Here is a 23051-nt window from a genome sequence, read left to right on the forward strand (position 1 = left end):
TGTGTTTTTGCATGTGTGAGTGCGTTTACGTGTGTGTGTGTGTGTGTGTGTGTGTTGGTATTTTGTGTGTGCATGCTCATGCCTCTGTGTGGACGTGTGTGGACGCGTGTGTGTGAGAGAGAGAAAGAGAGAGTGACATTGTGTGAGGGTGGTCAGGACAGACTATGGTCAGATGAAGTCTAACTCTTGATTATGTCCTGATTTTGTGTGTGTGTGTGTGTGTGTGTGCAGGAGTGAACCTGCTGGTGGGAACAGAGAGCGGCCTGATGCTGCTGGACCGCAGCGGTCAGGGGAAAGTTTACCCTCTGATCAGCCGACGGCGCTTCCAGCAGATGGACGTCCTGGAGGGACTCAATGTCCTGGTCACCATATCAGGTACACACACACACAGGCGCACACACACACACACACACACACACAAAGGCACAGGAGCATACACACACCTTTTTAAGATGTTTTTTAACCTTTATTTAAGACAAGTCAGCCCCATTGAGATGAATCGATCGATGGGATTAACTTGGTTAATAGGTTAATCACACAGGGATTACACACACACACACACACACACACACTCACAAGGGCACATGAGCAGACACACATGCAGACAATCAACACATCTGTACACACACACAATCAACACACACATATCCACACAGACACAGAGGGATAAGCATGCATACACACACCGGAAAACCAGCACACACACTGTAAACACACACACGTGCACACACACAAATGCAGTATTTACACACCTACACAAGCACCAGGGTGCACACACACACACACACACACACACATTAACAATCAATACGCATATCCGCACAGAGAAATAAAGCATGTACACACGCACACACAGACAATTAGCATGCACACACACACACACACACACAGATGAACATGCACACGCAGATACAAGCATGCATGTAAACACTCATGCATAAAGAAATGAGAATGTACACGTACACACACACACTCACAGAGAAATCTGAATAATAATGTAGTCCCGCTTCACATTTAAACACTCTGGTTTCACTTCTGTTTATCCTCCTGACTGCTGTGTCAGCTCGCACTTCGTAGCACGAGTGTGTGTGTGTGTGTGTATTCTCAGATTGAAAGTGTGTGTATGCTGTTTTCTAACTGGTAGTAGGTGTATGCCCTTTCCTCTTCTTTGTCAGTCACACACGCTCTGTCACACACACACATACACACACACTTGGATCCCACGCATACTCACACTGGGAGTGTGGATGTATATTTCTCAATTTTACACAAACACACACACACACACACACACACAGTAGAGTCCCACTTATTCTCAAACTGAGAGTACATCCACATGTTCTTACTTCTCCTCTTTCTCAATTTTACACACACACACACACACACACACACACGCACACACACACGCACACACACACACACGCACACACTCCTAAGTGTCCCAACAGGCCTCTGGGTCTGAGCGGATGTTGAGTAAACCTCCTCAGAACGGAGCCACGTCATGTGTGTGTACAACATGTAGCGCCGCCGCACTCGAGCTTTCCATGACGGGGGGGGGGGGGGGGAAGCGGCTGCGTGATTCAGCCGCACGGCGACGCGCGGCGGCTTCCTCCTGCGAACGTCGGCCGTGCGGTATGAAAACATAAAATGCACGTCATGGAAAATTGCAGAACAGCACAGAACAGCACCCGACTGTGCAAACAGCACAGTCGGGTCATGGTCCGGTTCCATATGCAACACTGGGTTCCTGGTTCGATATTATCACGATATTTTGAGCAAAATCTGAATGATTATGACTGAAATAATCCCTTTTTATGTCTTTTTTTCCAAAATCTCTTTATTTTATTCATTTATTTTTTTATTTTTTTATTTATTTAGCACAAAAGAGTAGTTCAAACAAAATATCCATAATGTATACCAACATTATAAAGAGCATGTGCAAGGAAGACCAAAGAAACCCTGAGGGGCTTATGGAGTGTCTCCCTTAATAACAATCATACATAATTACAATATAGTGTAATAAAACCCATATGCAACACTGGGTTCATGGTTCGATATTATCACGATATTTTGAGCAAAATCTGAATGATTATGACTGAAATAATCCCTTTCTATGTCTTTTTTCCAAAATCTCTTTATTTTATTTTTTTATTTTATTTTTTTTTTATTTATTTAGCACAAAAGAGTAGTTCAGACAAAATATCCATAATGTATCCCAACATCATAAAGAGCATGTGCAAGGAAGACCAAAGAAATCCTGAGGGGCTTATGGAGTGTCTCCCTTAATAACAATCATACATAATTACAATATAGTTTAATGAAACCCCCAAAAAAGTTTAGAAAGAACAAAACAATATAAACAAATCAATAGGTAAAGTAATACTGTTAAATAAATAGGGGGAAAAGTAGAAAAATAAGTAAAAGAAACCGAAAAGAAAAGAGAAGGAAAAGCGGAGTAAAGGGATAAAGAGAGAAAACAACAAAAAAAAGGAAAAGATCAGTTAACATGAAGTAATTAATTATACCAAAAAAATGAAATATTAAAAAGTTGGGTTTTTTATTCAATTTATTAGTTTTGAACCATGCTGAAAACTTATGTAGTTCCTTGTTTACTGTTGTAACTAGATACTGAAGATTGCTATGAGAAAAGACAAAAACACTTGTGTCGTCTGCAAACAAAATTGTCGACAAAACATCGGAAACTTTATATAAATCATTGACATAAATCAGAAATATAAGAGATCCAGGGATAGATCCTTGGGGAGCTCCGCATTTAATATCATATTGAATTTTCTGCAGACATGACAAAATCAGTTTAGCAATTATAGGACATGGCAAGGTGTCTGTAATAGAGGGACCAAAAACCCCACATACCCTCCCACCACCCCATCACCCCACCCCATCCCCCCATGTTGGTCCCCTTTTATTTCTGAGGGAAAATAAAAACAAGTGCAAACCATAACCAGGGTGACTACAGGTTTCTGTGAGTAAAATTTGAATCTTTTTAAGACCTTATTAATGCAAAATCAGATAAGATTTAAGACCAGTTGCATCCCCAAATAAGCCTGAAGCTTTAAAAACAACATTGCAAATCAAAACTACTCAACTAGTTACCAGACCATTCTTGTTTTTTCCCCAAACCCTTCCTCTTGGTTCAGTAGTTCAGCAAGCATGCAGTAAAAAGTGGGACTTCTATAATGAATATATCTGAATTCAACATTGGCCATTTGTTATTGTTCCTACTTCTGTCTTTTTGGATGTATGTGCATGTGACCGTTCCTTTGCACGTTGTTCTTTTTCTCTCAGCTTGACCCACATTCAGAGTCACTAACTTCCCAAAGTGTTGCAAAACGCTGCAGACACACAGGAGAGAGATCCTGTCTCTGGGTCTTTTAAGATACGATGATCTCTATTGATTTGGTCAAAATTGGTCATTGCAGCTGCAAAGAACAGGATGTACTCAAAAATGCAACAAACAGAAAAAGATTAAAGATTAAAAACAGATCTTAATCGTGCCAATCCAGTTTCTACTGGCTAGAAAGAATTATGGCTATGTTGGCTATTGATAGATCTACTGTAAAAATTATAAATAGTCTCTAAGTAATGATAGATGAACTCACCAACCAAACACAGGAATGTGTAAAAGGGAAACTGATCTGCTTTTAGGCCTGCTTTGAATTGTCAGACTGCATCTTCTTTACACATGCATACACAAACAAATTTAATTCAACAAATTCATGGAAAAAAAAAAAAAAAGCCCCAGTGTTGAGGTGATTTGAAGCAAACAAAAGCATCATCTCCCTGCCAAGCTCATCAGCTAAATCTTCAAATCAGCTGCCTCAAACACAGGCAAGAAACACGATGAATTGATTATCTGTGCCTCTCCGCTGAGGATTCTTTTGTAAAGTAAAACTTAGATTTCACCAAGGAAAAATTGAGTGAAGAATGAGCGCTGACTGCTTTCCTACTTTCTCTCCCCATTTATCACTATCCCTCTCTCTCTCTCTCTCTCTCTCTCTCTCTCTCTCTCTCTCTGTCTGTCTGTTTCTCCATGACAGGTAAGAAGAACAAGCTGCGTGTCTACTACCTGTCCTGGCTGAGGAACAAGATCCTTCACAACGACCCGGAGGTGGAGAAGAAGCAGGGATGGACCACTGTAGGAGACCTGGAGGGCTGCGTCCACTACAAAGTCGGTATGTAACAGGCCTACACTTCTCAGTACATTATTGTTAGAGGAATAGAGGGCTTTCAGGTGATGTAGCACACACTCCGGCGGCCATATTGGAGGTCCTCAGCTCCCGGGCAACAAAGTCCGTCTCAACAGAATTGAACAGACGGTTAATGTCTGTCTGTTTCTGACTGAACTGATCATTAGCCGTTATTGGTGCACAGCCAATTCTCCAGTGAACCTCCATGATGGAGCCAGATGTCACTGGGAGATTTGTGACATAACAGCAAAGCCATTGCTAGCTGTGTTGGTTTCTAGTATTGTTAGAAGAAGCAGGAGTGAAAGGCCCAGATCAGGGATTTCCTCCTACTCCTCCTCCCCCATACTCACCCACAGAATAGCCATCCCAAACAACATTGCGCACATACACAAACACTCACACACACACACACACTAAGGCTGAACAATTAATCAAAATTTTATTGAAATCGCAATATGGCCTACTGCAATTTTCAAATTGCAGGAGGCGCAATATTTGTTAAAGGTGAAATGTGTGTCAAAATAGCATTTTAAATGAAATATTGTGGTGCTGCAGAGATGTCCTGGCCTACACATCATATTCTACAGACTTAAGAGAACATCTTTGTTTGGTATAGATGCCCGCAAAAATCACACCATAATCATTTTAATACGTCTTTCAATGAAAATGAGAATAATGATGAAAAAATTATCATTCCCTCTAATATCACAAATCATATCGCAATTGCAATATCAGTCAAAATAATCGCAATTAGATATTTTTTCAAAATCGTTCAGCCCTAACACACACACACTCACTCTCTCACACACACACACACACACACAAATGCACTGTTGTTCCTGCAACACCAACATCTCCTACCTCACCATACAATTTACAATTAACATGTGCAATACAACATATATTTTGTTAATATTTTGCTATTTTTTGTATTTTGATATATTTTGTTAATATATTGCTTATATACCAACCACACCAAGTCACTTTCCTTGTATGTGCAAACATACTTGGCATAATAAAGAATTTTGATTCTGATTCTGATAAAGAATTCTGAAGATGGAGGGTTGTGTCCACTACAAAGTTCATAGGTTACACACAAGAAGAAGCAGGTTTGAATTCCAAAGATTTGTTTGGGGAAACTCCCTCAGCTTCCACAACATCTTGAGCAAAGCACTGAAGATGCTCAGGGTTCAGTAGAAAACTGCAGTTGCTTGTGCAAGTCTGCGGTTTGCCTGCTGTGTGAATATGAGTAATGGTGTTGCTGAAATAGAGTATGAGTGGAAAAATAAAGGTAAAGAAACAAGATTTCTTGTGTCAATTTAAAAAAAAAAACCTGCTGTCAGACTCCAATCTACCAGGCAAATAACTGTTTAAAATGTAAATTTGAACATGAATGCCTGTTGTCTGTATGTATGAAATAGGTATATAGTTGTGTTTTATGGATGGGCAAGTGCAATGTTGAAGATGATGAGTATTTAAGTGTATTTTATGTGTATTTTATCCAGCAGGCACTGGTACAATAAAAGTTTATCTAATCTAATGTAATTCTATCCATTGAAGCTCAGTGGTTTGCTCTATACAGTCAACCCCCTGATTTATCCTCCATCATTTATAAGGTTCAGTGTTTACAAAGTTATCTGAATATAGCTCTGTTTATAATAGTTGTGTTTTTGTTTGACCTGGTTAGGGAAGGTTTAAGTTTTTTTAAGGAATTTCATGTTTTAACCTTTATTTTTCCAGGTAAGTTGGACTGAACATGTCTGCTCTTGCAACAACCTGCGTCACATTCATACTTTTTAGACACTGACACTGGGAGCTGCCCAGTATAACCACAGTCAGTCTTGTACCGGTGGCTCTGGACTTGAACTTGCAGGTTTGCAGGCTTCACAGGCTCAGCTCAGGATGCGTACGTGAGCGAGCGTACGTGCATGGCACCGACATGTCACTGATGAAAAAACACAACGGGGATGGAAAGCCCCGGGTTAAGAAACAATGCGGTAGCGACATCCTAGACGTGACATGAAGCTACAGTGCCGTGTCTATAATTCAAAATGTCCCAGGTGATGGTCGTGCCACTGAGCACAGACCTGCACTTCCTGTTGGAATCCCCGTCCGCTGGTCAGAGCTGTCAGTCATGAAGTCCCCTTCCTGTCGGGGCGGGGGGGGGGGTTGATCCGATCTCTCATGAGAACTTGGTCTTTGGAGTGGCACGCGCCGTGTCAGCACTTCTGGAAAGTACAGCGCTGTTGAGATAAAGTCAATATTTCTGAAAAACCCTCAGTGTCCCAATTCTACATTTCTGTGACGGAGACCTGCTGACGCATCTGCTCGAAATTTACTCTGCATCAGAAATAACAGCTGGTGGATATCAGTAGAAACTATGTGGATAATACCAATTAATCACCATTATAACCTTCCAGTGACAGTTTACGTTGATCATACTAGTGGATGCTTCAGATTAATCGCCAGGACACTAATGATTTATCAGGACAATTGGCATGAATCAGGCATTAACAGTAGAAAAGCAAGGAGGTTTTTTGGGTCTGAGAGAAGCCCAACTAGCTGCCAATTGACGTGGTGATAAATTTAATTATAACTTCTATTTCCTTGTATGATTTTGAACATTAGAGCTGCAATGATTAATCGATGAATCGATTAGTTGTCAACTATTAAATTAATCGCCAACTATTTTGATAATCGATTAATCGGTTTGAGTCAAAATTCTCTGATTCCAGCTTCTTAAATGTGAATATTTTCTGGTTTCTTTCCTCTATGACAGTAAAGTGAATATCTTTGGGTTGTGGACAAAACAAGACATTTGAGGACGTCATCTTGGGCTTTGGGAAACACTGATCCACATTTTTCACCATTTTCTGACATTTTATAGACCAAACAACTAATCAATTAATCGAGAAAATAATCAACAGATTAATCGACAATGAAAATAATCGTTAGTTGCAGCCATATACAACATTGGTTTGTCCAGAAATTGGGTCAAGGAAAAGCCATGGAAGGACATTTTGAAAGCTGAGATGTTTCATTTCTGAACTATTGTAAAAAGCTGTCAGCTGACTACAGACTGGCTGTTCCAGTGTCAATCAGGGCAGAAAACACATTTGAGAAGATTATGAAAAGATATTACTGGGAAGCATAAATGTTTGTAACGTTTTAGCTTGTCATATTTTTCTCATTTATATCATTTTATATTGTGTCTTATTTTATTTACCTCTTAACTGTTCTGTGTATTGGTCTGTGTTGCTGTAACCTGTCGGGTTCCCTGTCTGATCTGCTGCACTGGAAAAAAAAAAAAAAAGTGCTCTATAAATAAAGTTGTGATTTTGATTTTTGATTTTGAATACGGTATATTTAGATCAAGAAACTTTTTGTCCACTGGCCACAGAGGCTGATAAATCCCAAAATTCACCTGCTTGTTTCATCATTTTCCAACCAAATGGATTTTTCAAAGAGAATAAAAGTTACTAATGGTGGTTGATTTTCTGCCAAAGCTGCCGACAAACCTGCAACAGCAAAAAAAATTCCCCAAACATTTGTCTTTGCCACTTTCCCACCCTGATGCTAATCCCATCACTCTTGTTCTCACGTTTCCCCTGTTGCTTTTTTCCCCCCAGTGAAATACGAGAGGATCAAATTCTTGGTTCTGGCTCTGAAGAACTCGGTGGAGGTTTATGCCTGGGCGCCGAAGCCCTACCACAAGTTCATGGCCTTCAAGGTGAGTAAAAACAAAACAGGTTCGCTTGTTACCTGTCAGACGTTAACCTGCGTCTGGTGTCCAGGATGTCTAGATTTAGCCGGATTACATTTACACCTGGCATTAAAATGCGTTTCCTGGACACACACCGAAATCTGATCTTTCTTTCTCTCTGTCTCATAATAGTTACATTTTAAACGTGACACTAAACTCCTCACCTGGCTTGTTCCCCCATAACGAGTTTCCTGTTAATCCATTTCGACAGTTGCGTTGCTGTCCGAGCCGCCTGTTTGATTTGCATTTGCTTCCTGGTTGAATCTGCAAATGTTTATTTCCATTTACTACTGATGGGACAATATGTTTATCTCCTGATACGATTCGATACGTGATCTGGGGGTTCAGGATTCAATACAACCAGGATACGATGTGATAAATAAAAGTTCAGTGACAACAAAGTCTGAGGCACAAATCTTTCTAGCGATGCCATTGGCTCGCTAGAATGTAAACAACAATTTAAAAATGTCATTACAAACTGACAATAATACAATTTGGATGGAGAGCTTGTGACACCGTGATTGTCAAGAGTCTTATTAGTGAGTACTACAGCAGAATAACATGGAGCTGATATCACCATTCGTTTTTCTGACTCACCATGCGGATTGTCCCACTTTTGAATTGCGATATATTGAATTTTCGATATATCGTCCCATCACTACCGTTTACGTAGCTTCTCTAAGTAAGTAAGTAAGTAACTTTATTTATATAGCTTTCAAGAGCAGAGACGTCACAAAGTGCTTCACAGAGGAAATAAAGCATAAACATACAAACAGACATAAAGCACAATAAAAACAGACAAAAAAACAAAAAAAACACAATAAAAACAAAAGTAAATAGAAAATTACACAAAGGCAAGTCTAAACAAATGGGTCTTGAGTTGCATAAAAAAAGCATATAAAAGCATGAACTGGAGATGCACATACTAACACTCCTCTTCAGTGTGTCTCGGGTGCATTTACATTTACAGCTGGATTTTATGCAATCCCATCACCAAGGATGCATGTTGATGCCAGGTGTAAAGGGGGTCAAAAAATTTTAATTCATTTGTTTTAATTTTCAGAAAGTAGCGTGAGGTTTTGTACTTCAAATCCATTTTAAAGTGGAAGTATCTTTTTGAAGCTTGATATTAACAAAATATTGCTACACTCTGATAAATTCTGCCCAGATATGTACTGATCTGATGCAGAAGCTGCTGCTGGCTGATTAAACAGTAAAAAGACAAATGTTTTACAGACTGACTGATTCATTATTAATTCACTCTAGAGAAATGAGGCTCTTTTGGTTCATTTGGCGGTTAATACATTCAATTAATTTAAAATTAGTCATTTGGAAACCTCAGAAAATCATGTGACTCTTTGTTCTGTTGGTCTTCCTCCCTGTCTTTTCCTCTCTTCCTCTCTCTCTCTCCGTCTCTGTTGTTTTCGTGTGTGTTCAGTCGTTCGGCGACCTGGTGCACAAGCCGCTGCTGGTCGACCTGACCGTGGAGGAGGGTCAGAGGTTAAAGGTCATCTACGGCTCCTGCTCAGGCTTCCACGCCGTGGACGTCGACTCCGGGGCCGTCTACGACATCTACCTGCCTACACACGTAAGGACACACACACACACACACACACACACACTTGAACTAATGTTAACATATTTTAAACTGGTTTCAAGCGCTGCACAATTAATCGTGTACTTTCCTGCGCTGTGGTTTGAGTTTCTGCAGTTGAAGATTTGCTTTTCAGTTAATTTCCCTCGGCACGCCTGCTGTAGCTGAAGAGAGTCAAGATGTCGGTGTAAGATGCCAAAAGTGCATCTCTAACTTTGTTTCCCAGATTATTAAGACTAATGATCATGATATCAATATGTGTGATCACAGGAGGGAAATCAGACTCCCAACAGGAACAGAGGTGACAAACAATGTAGAAGTATAAAAATGGATGGGAGCCATACGCATTAAAAGTAAAGTTTATTTAATTTGAGAATATTGAAACCATGAAGTTTTGGCTCTCATCAGACACCAGTAAACAAGAAACTTCAGCAGTATACACTGTAAACAGCGAAGACAATAGGAGAGACACAAAGTGATCAATATTTGTGATCACAAATTTGCCAAAACCCATCTGGTTTGTCATGTTAGTCATCATTGTGCAGTCCTAATGGATACGTAACATTTTGGAGCTGTAGTCACCCTGACTCTGTCCTGTCCTCTGTCCTCTGTCCTCTGTCCTCTGTCCTGTCCTCTGTCCTGTCGGTCCCTCCAGATCCAGACCAGCATCCAGTCCCACGCCATCATCATCCTGCCCAACACCGACGGCATCGAGCTGCTGGTGTGCTACGAGGACGAGGGCGTCTACGTCAACACATACGGCCGCATCACCAAGGACGTGGTGCTGCAGTGGGGAGAGATGCCCACCTCAGTGGGTGAGTGAGTGTGTGTTTGTGTGTGTGTGTGTGTGTGTGTGACGGGAAGTATGGCACGCACAAGAGGCAGTAGACACACACACACAGGCCTGAGCATGTAAACACACGTAACACACATGTACACACAAACACACACATCTTTCTTCATGCATTTATCCTGCATCTTCCCCGTATTAATACTGCAGACAGTATACTATAGTAAATTATTATACTGTAACACAAAACTCTGATTTCTCTCAGCCAACTAATGAGCTACCAGGCTGTTTGTTGTTGTGACTGTGAGGGGAAGAGGTAGCTAAAATGAAATGCTAAAAATAGTGATGTGATGAATGAGAAAACTGAGTGTCAAGTGATTTGAGAAATCCAATGATTTCAATGAATGTAACGAGACAAGTTGATTAAAAATACAGGTGATTTGATAAAACCAGAGCCATTTTCATAATTTATCCCTGCTTTCTATGATTCATCATTTATCATTTAAACATAATTGCCATTTATCGTTTAAGGCTCTGGAGGGGTGGAAGTAGCAAATTAACTGATAAATTTAGAGGTGATGACAGTGACTGTGAATTGAAAAATGGTCTAATCACTCGACAATTTATCACTCAATATTTCAGTTGACATGCATTTTCATCACATCTATTTTTATTATCATTTAAGTTTTGTCACTTCCACCCCTCATATGTAACATCCAACGCCTGAAGAAATAATAAAACTTGATTTTTTGGAGAAAAAGGAGCCAAGGTGCAGCAAGCCTGCAGTTAAAAGTGGTGCTTCTACAGTTCAACATCCATATTAACACACATGCTCACACATACACACACACACACACCCCTATTGTATAAGATCCTTGCATTGATTATTTGTCTTACAGCAGCAGAGCAAAAACACACAGACACACACACACACATACAAACACACTTGAGAGGCTTTGGAACGACCTGCCTGAGTAACTCAGGTTTGCAGATTCAGTATAATCTATTAAATCACTTCTTAAAAGAAATTTTTTTATCGACTTGCTTTTATGGGAATTCTTTTATCAGATTATTTTTACTATCATATTGTTTTTTACCCTGTATTCTCATCTTTTTATCTGGTGGTTTCTTGTTTTAATTTCATTGTATTGATTGTTGAAGCACTGATTTAAAGTGAACTGTTTTAAAGGTGCAGCGTTATCATTTTTACCCCCCCCCCCCCTCTCTCTGTGTGCAGCCTACATCCGCTCCAACCAGATCATGGGCTGGGGGGAGAAGGCCATAGAGATCCGCTCGGTGGAGACCGGCCACCTGGACGGAGTCTTCATGCACAAGAGAGCCCAGAGACTCAAGTTCCTCTGTGAAAGAAACGACAAGGTGAGGCGTCCATGGAGACACATGACATATACACCCAAAAAAAATAAAAAAAATAATGGGGATTATCATATTTGCCATAATCATGCAGCGCTACTATCATTCTTCTCCTGAACCAGGCTCCCTATGTGGTTTCCTTCAACTAACATTAGGCTAGTTAACCATCCGGAAACAGGACACACACACACACACACACACATATTTCAGCACATATATATGCGGCCCTTGTCACAGCTGGTGAACACACTCTCAGCCAGTTCCTCAGAAGCGTGAAGCTGCTGCAGTTTCCAGTTTTTACGAGAGAAGCAGAAGTGGAGAATTATCGGTGGTTGTCCTTCTGCAGCACTTACAGGAAGTGACATGGGGAGGACTGTAAGATCTGGGAATGTGAACAGACTTCCTGCTACAGCAGCTTGTGTTGCTCTTGACATCATGTTCTGTTTTAACCAAGAAATTTCCAAAAACATTGCTTTTCTTCACGGACTTATAGGGACGGGACAATATATCGAAATTCAATATATCGCAATAAAAATGTGACAATCCATTTGGTGGCTTCCATTTTATTCTGCTAATGAGACTCTTGACCATCACAGTTTCACAAGCTCTCCATCCAAATTATATTATTGTCAGTTTGTAATGACATTTTTAAATTGTTGTTTACATTCTAGCGAGCCAATGGCATCGCTAGAAAGATTTGTGTCTCAGAAATAAACAGAATTCTGCACAGTCAGACTTTGTTGTCAGGGAACTTTTATTGATCACATCGTATCCTGGTTGTATTGAATCCTGATTGTCCCATCCCTACTTCTATTACTTTTTTTTGCAAACGTATCCTATACATACCCCTGTGTGTGTGTGTGTGTGTGTGTGTGTGTGTGTGTGTGTGTGTGCGTGTCCCTCCTCAGGTCTTCTTCGCCTCGGTCCGGTCCGGAGGCTCCAGCCAGGTCTACTTCATGACTCTGGGCCGAACCAACCTGCTCAGCTGGTAGAGCCCCCACCCCCCCACCTCCCCAACCCCCCCCCCTCCCCCCACCTATTGTTCCTCCTCTTCCTCCTCCTCCTCGCTAACACTGGATCCCAGAACCCACCGTCGACGTCGGGGGAAAAAAAAAAAAAACCCCAACCACCCCCTCCGAACAGACGACGACGACAACAACAACAACAACAACGACAACAACGACGATGACAAATTCCCCCTTGCCGCCTTGCAACGCAATGAGTCACGTAGTAGTCCCCCCCCCCCCCCCCCTCCCCTTTTTTGGCCGCCAAATACCGGACGCGACGACTTGTGTAACGAAATTCAAGATTTAATCGACGATGAAAAGAAGTAGAGATAAATAAATAAAAAAAGTAAATGTGAATTGAAGAAAAAAGGGGGGGAAAGCGGTTTTGTTTTCCCTCCTTTCCGTTTTCTTGGTGCTCATCAAGATTGCGATGGGGTCGAGTTTGTACCTCTGCATCGATTCCTCCGTCTTGTAACTACTAATAGTACTACTATTACTACTACTACTACTACTTTCTGCAGCTCTGCATCTTTTAAGAGCCCCGCCCCCTCTGCCCCCCCCCCACCCCCACCCACCTCTCCTTACTAGCGTTTCGCGGGGGGCCGACGGGGTCGGAGAGTACCACGGTATTAACGCTACAGTAGTGTAATGTAAATGTATTTCTGTTCGGTCCGATGACGGCTGGTTGGCTCGGCGTCGTCACGGCAACAAAAGCGGGGCGGGTGGGAGGGGCCTTTTTATGTTTTTTTTTTTTTGTTTGTTTTTTTCGTTTTTCGTTTTTGTTTTTTCTTCCTCGAGGTTTTTACCGTAAGTCTGGTAGCACGTTGACGGGGACTCGACGAGGAGAGTGTGTGTGTGTGTGTGTCGTTGAAGTATTGTGTTGTTAGGACAGGTGCTTTAAAAAAAAACAAAAGAGAAAAAAAAAAAAGGGGGGGATCAGTGTGAGAGAGAGAGAGAGAAAGAGAGAGATGTATTGAAGCAGATGGATTTCAGAATAGTATTTTTTTGAATTATTATTATTATTATTCCCTAAAGATAAGTGTAACTATGTGGAGTTGAAACATGTCTTTTACCTTGTTTTTAAAGATTTACACACACACATTCACACACGGTCCCACAGTTTGCTCGCTTTTACTCCCGAAAACCCACAGAACCGTGACGGCGACGCAGGTCCGAAAAAACTATGGTGTCTATGTATAATAAAAGCTCATTTAATCTCATGGGTTAGTGTCAGTGGTCATGTTTGTCTGTAACCCCCAGCCGGGTCAAACATGGCGACCCCCGAACTTCGGCGTCGGCTGCGTTCGGTTCGGTTCGGAACGCTCACCGGACGTCCCGACGCTCGAGGGAACTAGTACTGCTGTGAATAGTCGGATATAACAGGAAAATAAAAAAATAAAAAACACAGAAGAAGAAAATGGTATGTGTGTGTGTGTGGCTGTAATCAGGCAGGTCAGGGAGTGTTGGGCGATGGGAGCGTTCGTGGCAGAGAGGCGACTCGTGGTCAGCGGGTTTATTTCACTATAGTCGGCGGATAGCGGAAAAAAAAAAAATAAAGGTGGACTTTTCTTTTCTCGTTTCGTTATTTCGACTCGTTTCTCATCTGTATCATTTTTTTTTTTTTTTTTTTTTTACGAATGCAATGCACTAAGTGTCAAGAATGTAGAAAGGCTTATACTGTGTGGTGGTCCAAGGCATGAGATGACTTTCTTTTTTCTTTGGCTGTATCTTGTCACAAGTGATCAGTTTTTTTTTAGATGTTGAATTTCAAAGTTAACACGAGCGAATCCTGCAGCAGCAGAGCCTCTACGTCAGATGTAGATTTTTTCGGGGATGGGGGGGGGATGGGGGGGGGATGGGGGGGGGATGGGGGGGGGGGGGCAATTTCTGTAAACTCTTCATCGCCGTGGGAGACGGCGTGTGTGTGTGTGTGTCAGCGGCTTTTCCGGACGTTTCTGCTCTCTGCTCACATTTCTGCCTGCCGCTCTTTTCCATCAAACAGGGACTTTGATGGAAAATCGTTTGTTAGACTTGCAGCTGTTTTGTGAAGAAAGTGAAGACGGAAACCCACTTTTTCGGGCAGGAATCTGTTTATTATTTTGTTTTGTTTTTTTTCTCCCCCCACCCCCACCCCCCCTGCTGTTTAAGTAGTCTGTATATGTGAAAGACTGATCAATGAACTGCAGCCATCGTTTTCCTCCAGACCCTCTCTGCTGAGCTGGATTTCCCTCTATTTCCCAAGAAAAACACAGTGACTCTTGACGGATTTGAACATTGTTTATGTGGAAAAGGGCAAAGGAGAGTCCAGTTCCTGCTCTGGCTTCATGTCCAAACACGTCGTCGCCGGGTCACACACAAGTTTATCTTGGGTGTGTTTTTCCCCCCGGTGAACACGATCACACGTTAGCAGTGTTTCGGCATGTGAAAGGCCGCTGCCAGCCACTCGGTTAGTTAGTTTGGTCACACACTTTTCCCCAGTGTGTGTGTGTGGAGAAGCTGTTTGGACCCCGATGCTGTGTGGTGTGAGGTCTGTGTGCGGTGATGCTCGGTTTGTCTCTCGTTCCATCGAGGCCTTGATGAGTGGCTGTAGTGACTTCATGAAAAAACTTAGGGTTATTATCGATATTCTTAATGGGGGGGAAAAAGGACAACGGTCTCTAATCTCTAATTTGAAAAAGCAGTCGCATGCCGACTTCCATTGGAAAAAAGTGCCAAGAAGGCAGCATTTAAAACATGTAAACCTATTGTTATGAAAACCACTACTTGGAAATACAATTTTTTTTTTTTTAAAGATTTCACTTGAAGCGTTGTGTATTCCTAAGTTTTAGAGCTAGTTGAGAAGCTTAACGATAGTTTCTGTTGTTTCTGTAAGTCTATGTACTCGTAAATATGCGACTGCGGTGGTTTAATATTATAACGCTCACCTTAGGTGGAGAAAATGTTTACAGAGGCAATGTTTTGTTACACTAATGTGCATCACGATATTTATGTTTTATGCATAAGCGTCTTGGTTCTTTTTTTCTTTTTTTGTTTTGCTTTTTGAGCTCATTTTGTATTGGATATTATTTCTTTTTTTTTTTTTTCATCTCCCCTCCCAACAAAATAACCTACTCACGAAACAATAAAGAACACGCGTGTTGTTCATTTCAGGTAATCACAAAGCGCTGCTTCGACATGGAAACGCTGCAGTAACGTTCCCTGCAGGCCGGACGTCAGGCGACGTGTTTTCCTCCGCTGTTTCTGCCATGCTACTCTAACTTATGTCTCTCTGTGTATGACAGGAACTCCTGTATTTTCCTGAAGGTTTTTTTTTCTTTGAATAAACTCTAAAAGTAATTTAAAAAAAAAGAGTCTTCCTCTGTCTCTGAAGTGCCTCATTCTGTTCTTCTGACGGTTGTGTTTTTGTTCCCTAAACACACGCATGCAGACATGTTGAAAAGATGTGTTAATGCCACATGTTGCAACACATGTTGGGTAATTTAAACACCTCCAACACGTCAGTTCTCAGCACATTCATGTTGTGTGTTCAGGTGTTATTTCAACACACTGTGTATCTTTGCAACTGACTGCATCATTGCAAACTTCATAATAATTAGTCACTTTCCAGATTTGCATGGAAACTGCCTTTAAAGTAGCCTGTTTTCACATTCACACATTCTCCAAACCAGCTAAATGAGTAGCCAGCAAATATCCAACATGCTTTTATTTTCTTCAATCATAGTCAATCATATGAATCCCGTAAAGCTGAAATATATAAATTTCTGTCTGATGTTGAATTATCTGTTCACACACAGTGAGTCAGCTCAGCGGAAACAGAGGAGCATTGTGACGAAACTGCTGCTGATGCTGCCAAGCTCCCAAAAACCCACAATACACTGAAGCTTTGACCTTGCTTTATTTCTGTGTGTGTGTGTGTGTGTGTTGTGTAATGATGTCCCCCAGCGCTGTGGTATTTGTGTGTGTGTGTGTGTGTGTCTGAGCGTCTGAGCTCCTCCGTTGAAAAGGAGAAGTCATGAAAAATGTAATTTTCTGAGGACGTCTTATGTAAGGAGCCTCGTCTTGACACACAGACTCTGTCCTCTTGTCTGGAAGACTGGATTTTCCTTTTACCACATATCTCTCTCTTAGTTCTTCACTACAGCTGCTGTAGTCTGTAGTTAGTCTGTTATTCAATTAAGCAATATTACACCAGTGTCACTGTCGCGCCAATAATGACGGTAAAGCTCACCCTCGAGTGTAATATTGTGATTATACAACGGTTACCAACAAAATAAAAGATATAATCAAAATGTATTCATATTGTGGGGCAATTCGCTCTGAAAATAAAAAACTTTACTAGTGTTATCTCCATTTCCCTGGAAATACATGGGGTCTGACTAATAACTGGAAAACAATCAGTCACGTCAGTAGACTCCCTAGTTTACTACTCCAGTAAGTAGGCTGACCCTTAGTAACGACCTAGCAACAGAGACGATTTCTAGTCCCTGTTGAGTCAGCCAGCCAACTTGAGCTAATGCTCTCTAGAGATCGCGGGATTTCCCAAACTGAATAAATACCGCACATATAAACACAAAACTGCCTTGCTAGCTCAATCTTGTTGTAACTAAGATATCTGCTGAAAAAAATAATTTTTCCATGGACAGATTTAGCTGCTACGTAGGATGCCAGAGCGTCTAGTAACATCAAGGCTGAACAGAGTTATATTTAAATATATTGTGTAATAATATATGGCATATAGGAGTAATATTTTTAGTGATGAGCACGGCTAGGTGTGCTGTCATGATCACGTTCTAAATGTCTAGTTGACCAATCAGATTGCTTGGTCGGAACTGCCTGTTGTATAATTCAATTTGGTGTGTTAAAGAGTTCATCTCTGTTTTATAACTTATAGAATAGAGTTTACCACCTTTTTAGGCTGTGATGAATCTCTAGGACATAAATGATTATTATATAAATTTGTATTAAATCATAGTGATATATGACTGATTTAAAGTTGCACTAGGCCCTCTTGTCAGGCATTGTTCCTAAATCCTTTAAGGAGGCCTCAGTTCATCCTCTTCTAAAGAAACCGCACCTAGATCCTAGCATACCAACAAACTACAGACCGATCTCTAAGCTACCTTTTGCATCTAAGATTTTAGAAAAATTGGTCTGCAAGCAACTTCTGGAACTGGTTGAAGGAAATGACATATTTGATAAATACCAATCAGGCTTTCGCCAGAAACACAGCACTGAGACAGCTCTCCTCAGGGTCACGAATGATATTCTCATGCAGTTAGACCACGGTGAAATTGCCATTCTAGTTCTGTTGGATGTGTCTGCGGCCTTTGATACTATTGATCACGCTATCCTAGTTGATCGGCTTGAAAAATGGGTTGGGATATCTGGTGTAGCACTGAACTGGTTTTCCTCTTATTTATCCAACCGGACGTTTTTTGTATCAGCTGATGACAAGGCATCCACCTGTGCTCCTCTCACTTGTGGGGTGCCTCAAGGGTCAATTCTTGGACCCATTTTATTTTCATTGTATATGCTCCCCTTAGGGCACCTGATCCGTCAATTTGGCTGTGTGTTTTATCATTGCTACGTGGATGATACACAACTCTAGAGTCTGGCCGAGATTGGTAACTGGATGTCTCAAAATTTTCTTCAATTAAATCATAGTAAAACTGAAGTTTTGGTTTTCGCCCCAGATCAGGTCTCTACTAATATCCTCCAACAACTCGGTCCATTGGCTACAAATAGAAAATCTTTTTCCAAAAACCTAGGCGTCATTTTTGACCACCAGCTGAAATTCGATAAACACGTTAAGTCAGTTATTCGGTCCTGCTACTTCCACCTGAGGAATATTGCAAAAATACGCCCACTGTTATCCTTCCAACAGTTGGAAATGGTTATCCATGCTTTTGTGTCCTCCCGCTTAGATTACTGTAATGCTCTGTATTCCTGCCTAAGCCAAAGACACTGTTACCCGGTTACAGTTAGTCCAAAACTCTGCAGCAAGATTACTCACTAAGACCTCATATCGCTCTCACATCACCCCGGTTCTTATGTCACTACACTGGCTTCCGATTAAATTTAGGATTCAATTCAAGATCCTCCTCCTCACCTATAAGGCTTTGAATGGTCTTGCTCCAGAGTATATTGATGAACTATTAATGCCTTATACCCCTGCTAGGCCACTCAGGTCCTCTGAGCAAGGCCTGCTAGTTGAACCTCGTTCCAGACTGAAAACACGGTACTGTGCGTTTGCTGCCCTGGGTCCCAGGCTGTGGAATAGTCTCCCCCTGGGAGTCAGGTCAGCTAACTCTCTTGGGTGTTTTAAGTCACAGTTGAAGACCTATCTTTTTTCTAAGTGTTTTTATGATTGAGTGATCATGTACACGATTTTGATTTGTGATGCTTTTAACTGTTGTTGCTTTGTTGTTGTAATGTTGTTAAATCCCATCGTTTGTTCTTTTTTTATTCTTTTGTAAAGCACTTTGTAACCTATGTTTTGAAAGGTGCTATATAAATAAATTTTACTTACTTACTAGGCAACTTCACACTTTCGCGGGCCGTAGTGGCAGTGAAAGATAACTGTTTTTTTTTTGTTGTTTTTTTTAATTTGAAGGACTTCATCTCAGTGAGTGAATTTAATTTGGACAAACAGCGTCTCAGTTACCGGGGACGAGACTTCTCTTCTCTGCTGCACACACACTTCATTTAGCCTGATGAGGCAGCTGGAGTTTGACATGAAAATATTACCTAGTGCAGCTTTAAGTTATATTAGTACAGGATCTTCTGTGCGCAAAAAGCTTTTCTGAAAATATACTTTATTTTTGTTTGTAGCAGTGATTGTACGCCTGATGATAATGGCTGGCTGGAGGTTCTAGTTTAATTGTAATTATTGACAGTGATATTCAGTGGCACTCTTGTGGATTCCTTTTGGGCAATAATGCAAAGCCCTTTAAGCCCTTTTTTGTTTAGTCTGTTATCTAAAAGATGGTTAGTTATTCTTCAGTTCATTGTTTGCTGTAGTTCTCTGTGTCTCTGATTTTCCAATAATGAAACATTTCAGGACACTTAGCTCCTTAATCAGCATTTGGAGGTTCTAACTGTCTAGTTGGCTGGTGAATAAAGGTACATTTAGGTAACCAACCACTTCTTTTCTATTCTAAAAATTACAGTAAATGGTGAAACAGTCAAAGTGTCCTGTGCATTTTCACAAAACAAAAAAGTAAATTCCCGTGGGTGTGCATGCTAGCTGGAGGACAATAAAGAGAACACTGAAAGTGAAAAAGTGAGACAAAAAAAAAAGGAAAAATTAGCCAGTTAATTTTGGACAAAAAAGTAAATGTCCTGCCCCAGACTGTATTTGTATGCCAGCGCAACAAGCAACACAAACTGCACATACTGCAGCCAGTGATTTGAGGCAGCGTTAGAAAGTTCTCCCCCATAATCCACCTCTGTAGGCCTTCCTGCACCACATCCTTTGTAAGATATGCAGCCTGCTGTGTGGCCAATCAGAAGTCAAGGTTCTTCCTTCACCATGGTATTTCACTTAACAGATGTAGCCCGTGTAGAAATGGCTCACTCTTCACTGCATGCCTGCTGAACCGCTGCTGCAATCTGGCTCCATCGCCAAGAGGAACTGTTTAGGAAGATGGAGTTGTATGGAGTTATTTTAGTGCCAGCACAAATTGAATCTGAATTTAATAGTTTTGAATTTGAAATGTTCAAACTGAATATCGTATGCTAAATTTGAAATTGTATTTCACAGATTGAAATGATGAGGGTAGCTGGGTGCAGCAGGTCATTTTGTCAGCCATGACAAAATGGGAGAGACTACACAGCTACCCTCATGGCCTACATACCCAGAAAGCCTTGCGGTCCGAAGAAGTCCTTTGATAGGAGTTGGATTGAATCGGAGCTCTTCTATTCTAGTCTAGAGTCCCCTGGATGAGTGCCTCTGGGTTGAAACTGAATTTGAAAACTGAATTTGGAACTCCACCGAAATTGAAATAATACTCACAAGTTGAAAGCAATACGAGTTAAATTCAATTTCAAACCATTAGATTCAATTTCAGTCTGTGAAATCCAATTTCAAATTTAGCATACAATATTCAGTTTGAACATTTCAAATTCAAAACTATTAAATTCAGATTCAATTTGTGCTGGCACTAAAATAACTCCATAGAGTTGTCTGATATCTAGCTGGTAAACACATTTCTTGAAGTGAAAAAGGAGGAAGTGGGAGTCTGGTGCAGGGTCTGGCGGGTGGCTGGGAGGTGAATTCAACAGAAAAAAAAAAATGCTGCTGATTTGTGTGTCCAGCAGTCTCCGGTCCTGAACAGGATATCAGAGAGAAATGAGGCGATCTGGAGAATTCCCAGAACATGCAACAGCCTCTTCCTTTTACACAATGACCAGTCATTACCGGTATGTTCTGCAGTCTGTCTTTGCAATGTCCCATCACCTTTTAACCTGCAGGAGTTGAAGCTGCGAGTAACAGCAGAACACAGCTGTTGCATGGTGATATTTATATTTTGTGAATTTCTAGCTCATTTTGCATCAGACATTTATCCCCGACTCCCATCCCCATCGTAAAGAGAAAACAAGATAACAATAACTAAGAGGCTTGGACGTCATCCAGCTCCATGTTTCTCATGTTCCCATCAGCTGAAGTGAAAGTTCATGTTGTCCTCTTTGTGTTGAGCAAATGCCATGTTCAGATTTCATCATCGTCAGGCTCTCGTGTGGAAAATATCCAAGGTTTACTTTGTGGAGAAACAAGGCTTTCAACCCACATCAGAAAAGATACATTTGACGCTCAAAGAAATGTACAGAAAACACAATCTTTGTTTATTTTTCATTTTGGCATTTAAATTTTAGACATTTAGCTGGCATTCTTACCCAGAGCAACTTGCACCGAGTCCAACTGTAGAATAAACTTCAGTTTCTTGATCACCAATATTAGAAGCAACCAGCAGTAAGGAGGTCAAGGGTCAAAGCCACAGAGCCTGGATAATATCCCTGTGACTCTAGAAGGATCATGTAAGAGAGAAGTGCTTAGTCAAGTAGAGAAGAAGAAGGGATTTGTTTTCCAAAATAAGATGATTTTGTAGTGTAGAAAGAAGTAAGAGAGAGGGATGTGATGCAGGGAAGATAGAGTGACGTCTTCTTAAAGTTGTTTTCAGTTTTGAGTTCTCAGGTGACAACAGGAGATTCCCGGAGTGGGAAGACCATTCCACCATTGGGGAAACGAGGATCGTAGACCGTCCGATCACCGCTGTACATTTATTAGGACTTTTTCTTTTGCACATCACCCTGAAACACACACACATTTCACCAGAGAATTCACAGTCAGTGCTATAAACAGCTATAAACCCCTGGAGCAGGTAAAAGGTGAAGTGTCTTTTTTCGGGTGCGTTCACACATCATGTTCTGATCGGTTTGTTCAAACTCTGCAGTGTTTCCTCCTTCAGTTCAGTTGGTTTGTCCAGGTGAGAACAATGGTGGCACCAAATAACTGCAGCGAGAGTCTCAGTCCTCTAACAAGAGAACTGTGGTGCGGTTTGTTAATCCAACCACCCCGAAACACAAGGGATTATGGGTAGAAGGAGACAGATGCAGTTGCTCATGCTTGGAAAGCTGAGCAGAACAAAATGAAGTCTGGACTTCATGTGTTCTTAACTGGTATGAACACCACAGAAGAAGAGACAGAGAAGTCAATCATGCTGAGCTAAAGCAACAGGAACATGTCATGAAAATGAACATTAAATGTCCAATAAGTCCAGTAAGCTACTTGTGAGTCACGTTGCTTTTGTTTCCAAGTCCTGGCTCACTTGTAATTGGTCAGTTTGAACCTAAATGAACCGAATATAAAATTGCAACTTTTCCACTCTGGTTCAGATCAAAGAAAACCACTGTAGATTTGACCTTCCAGTTATGGGATGGTTTCCTTGACAACCAGGCCACCCAGCCGCCTGCACAACTGAAGATAACTCTGTTAGGATGTACTGGAAAATGCCCAGTCATCATGATCAATCACACAAGCTGAGTAATAGATAACTTTGCGTGATGGTGAAAAACGTAGTTTCTGTGGAGGGAGTTGACAAACAGTGAGTCAGACTATTACAATGCTTTTTTAAACCTTTACTTAACAAGGGAAGGGCTTGCTGCACCAGGACTGTTTCAGCAACAACCTGCTTCCCTTCTTTCCAGAAATTTTGCGCTGGGCCAATTTAAATTGCTGAATGACTCATACAGTACACAATGATTTATAAATCAGTGGAACTGTTATTAATGTGTTTCTCTCCAGATTACGTGCCCTTCT

At 41.1% G+C, this 23051-nt stretch overlaps 1 protein-coding gene across 1 annotated transcript in view; it reads left to right on the forward strand.

Moving 5' to 3' along the window:
- The window catches only part of LOC139640953 (mitogen-activated protein kinase kinase kinase kinase 4-like), a 71693-nt gene extending 58969 nt beyond the window's left edge, over positions 1–12724 (forward strand). The window contains exons 25-31 of the mRNA XM_071515151.1: positions 232–375; positions 4059–4193; positions 7838–7938; positions 9410–9559; positions 10221–10380; positions 11593–11732; positions 12635–12724. Coding sequence (XP_071371252.1) covers positions 232–375; positions 4059–4193; positions 7838–7938; positions 9410–9559; positions 10221–10380; positions 11593–11732; positions 12635–12718 — 914 coding nt within the window. The 3' untranslated portion in view covers positions 12719–12724. The remainder of the gene's footprint in view (positions 1–231; positions 376–4058; positions 4194–7837; positions 7939–9409; positions 9560–10220; positions 10381–11592; positions 11733–12634) is intronic.
- Positions 12725–23051: the final 10327 nt, after the last annotated feature.

The sequence above is a fragment of the Centroberyx affinis genome, unplaced genomic scaffold (genome assembly GCF_046629955.1).
Source record: "Centroberyx affinis isolate AG114_WGS23_722 - 3 ecotype Tasmania unplaced genomic scaffold, CSIRO-AGI_Caff_v1 ptg000317l_1, whole genome shotgun sequence".
Taxonomy (NCBI): Eukaryota; Metazoa; Chordata; class Actinopteri; order Beryciformes; family Berycidae; genus Centroberyx; species Centroberyx affinis.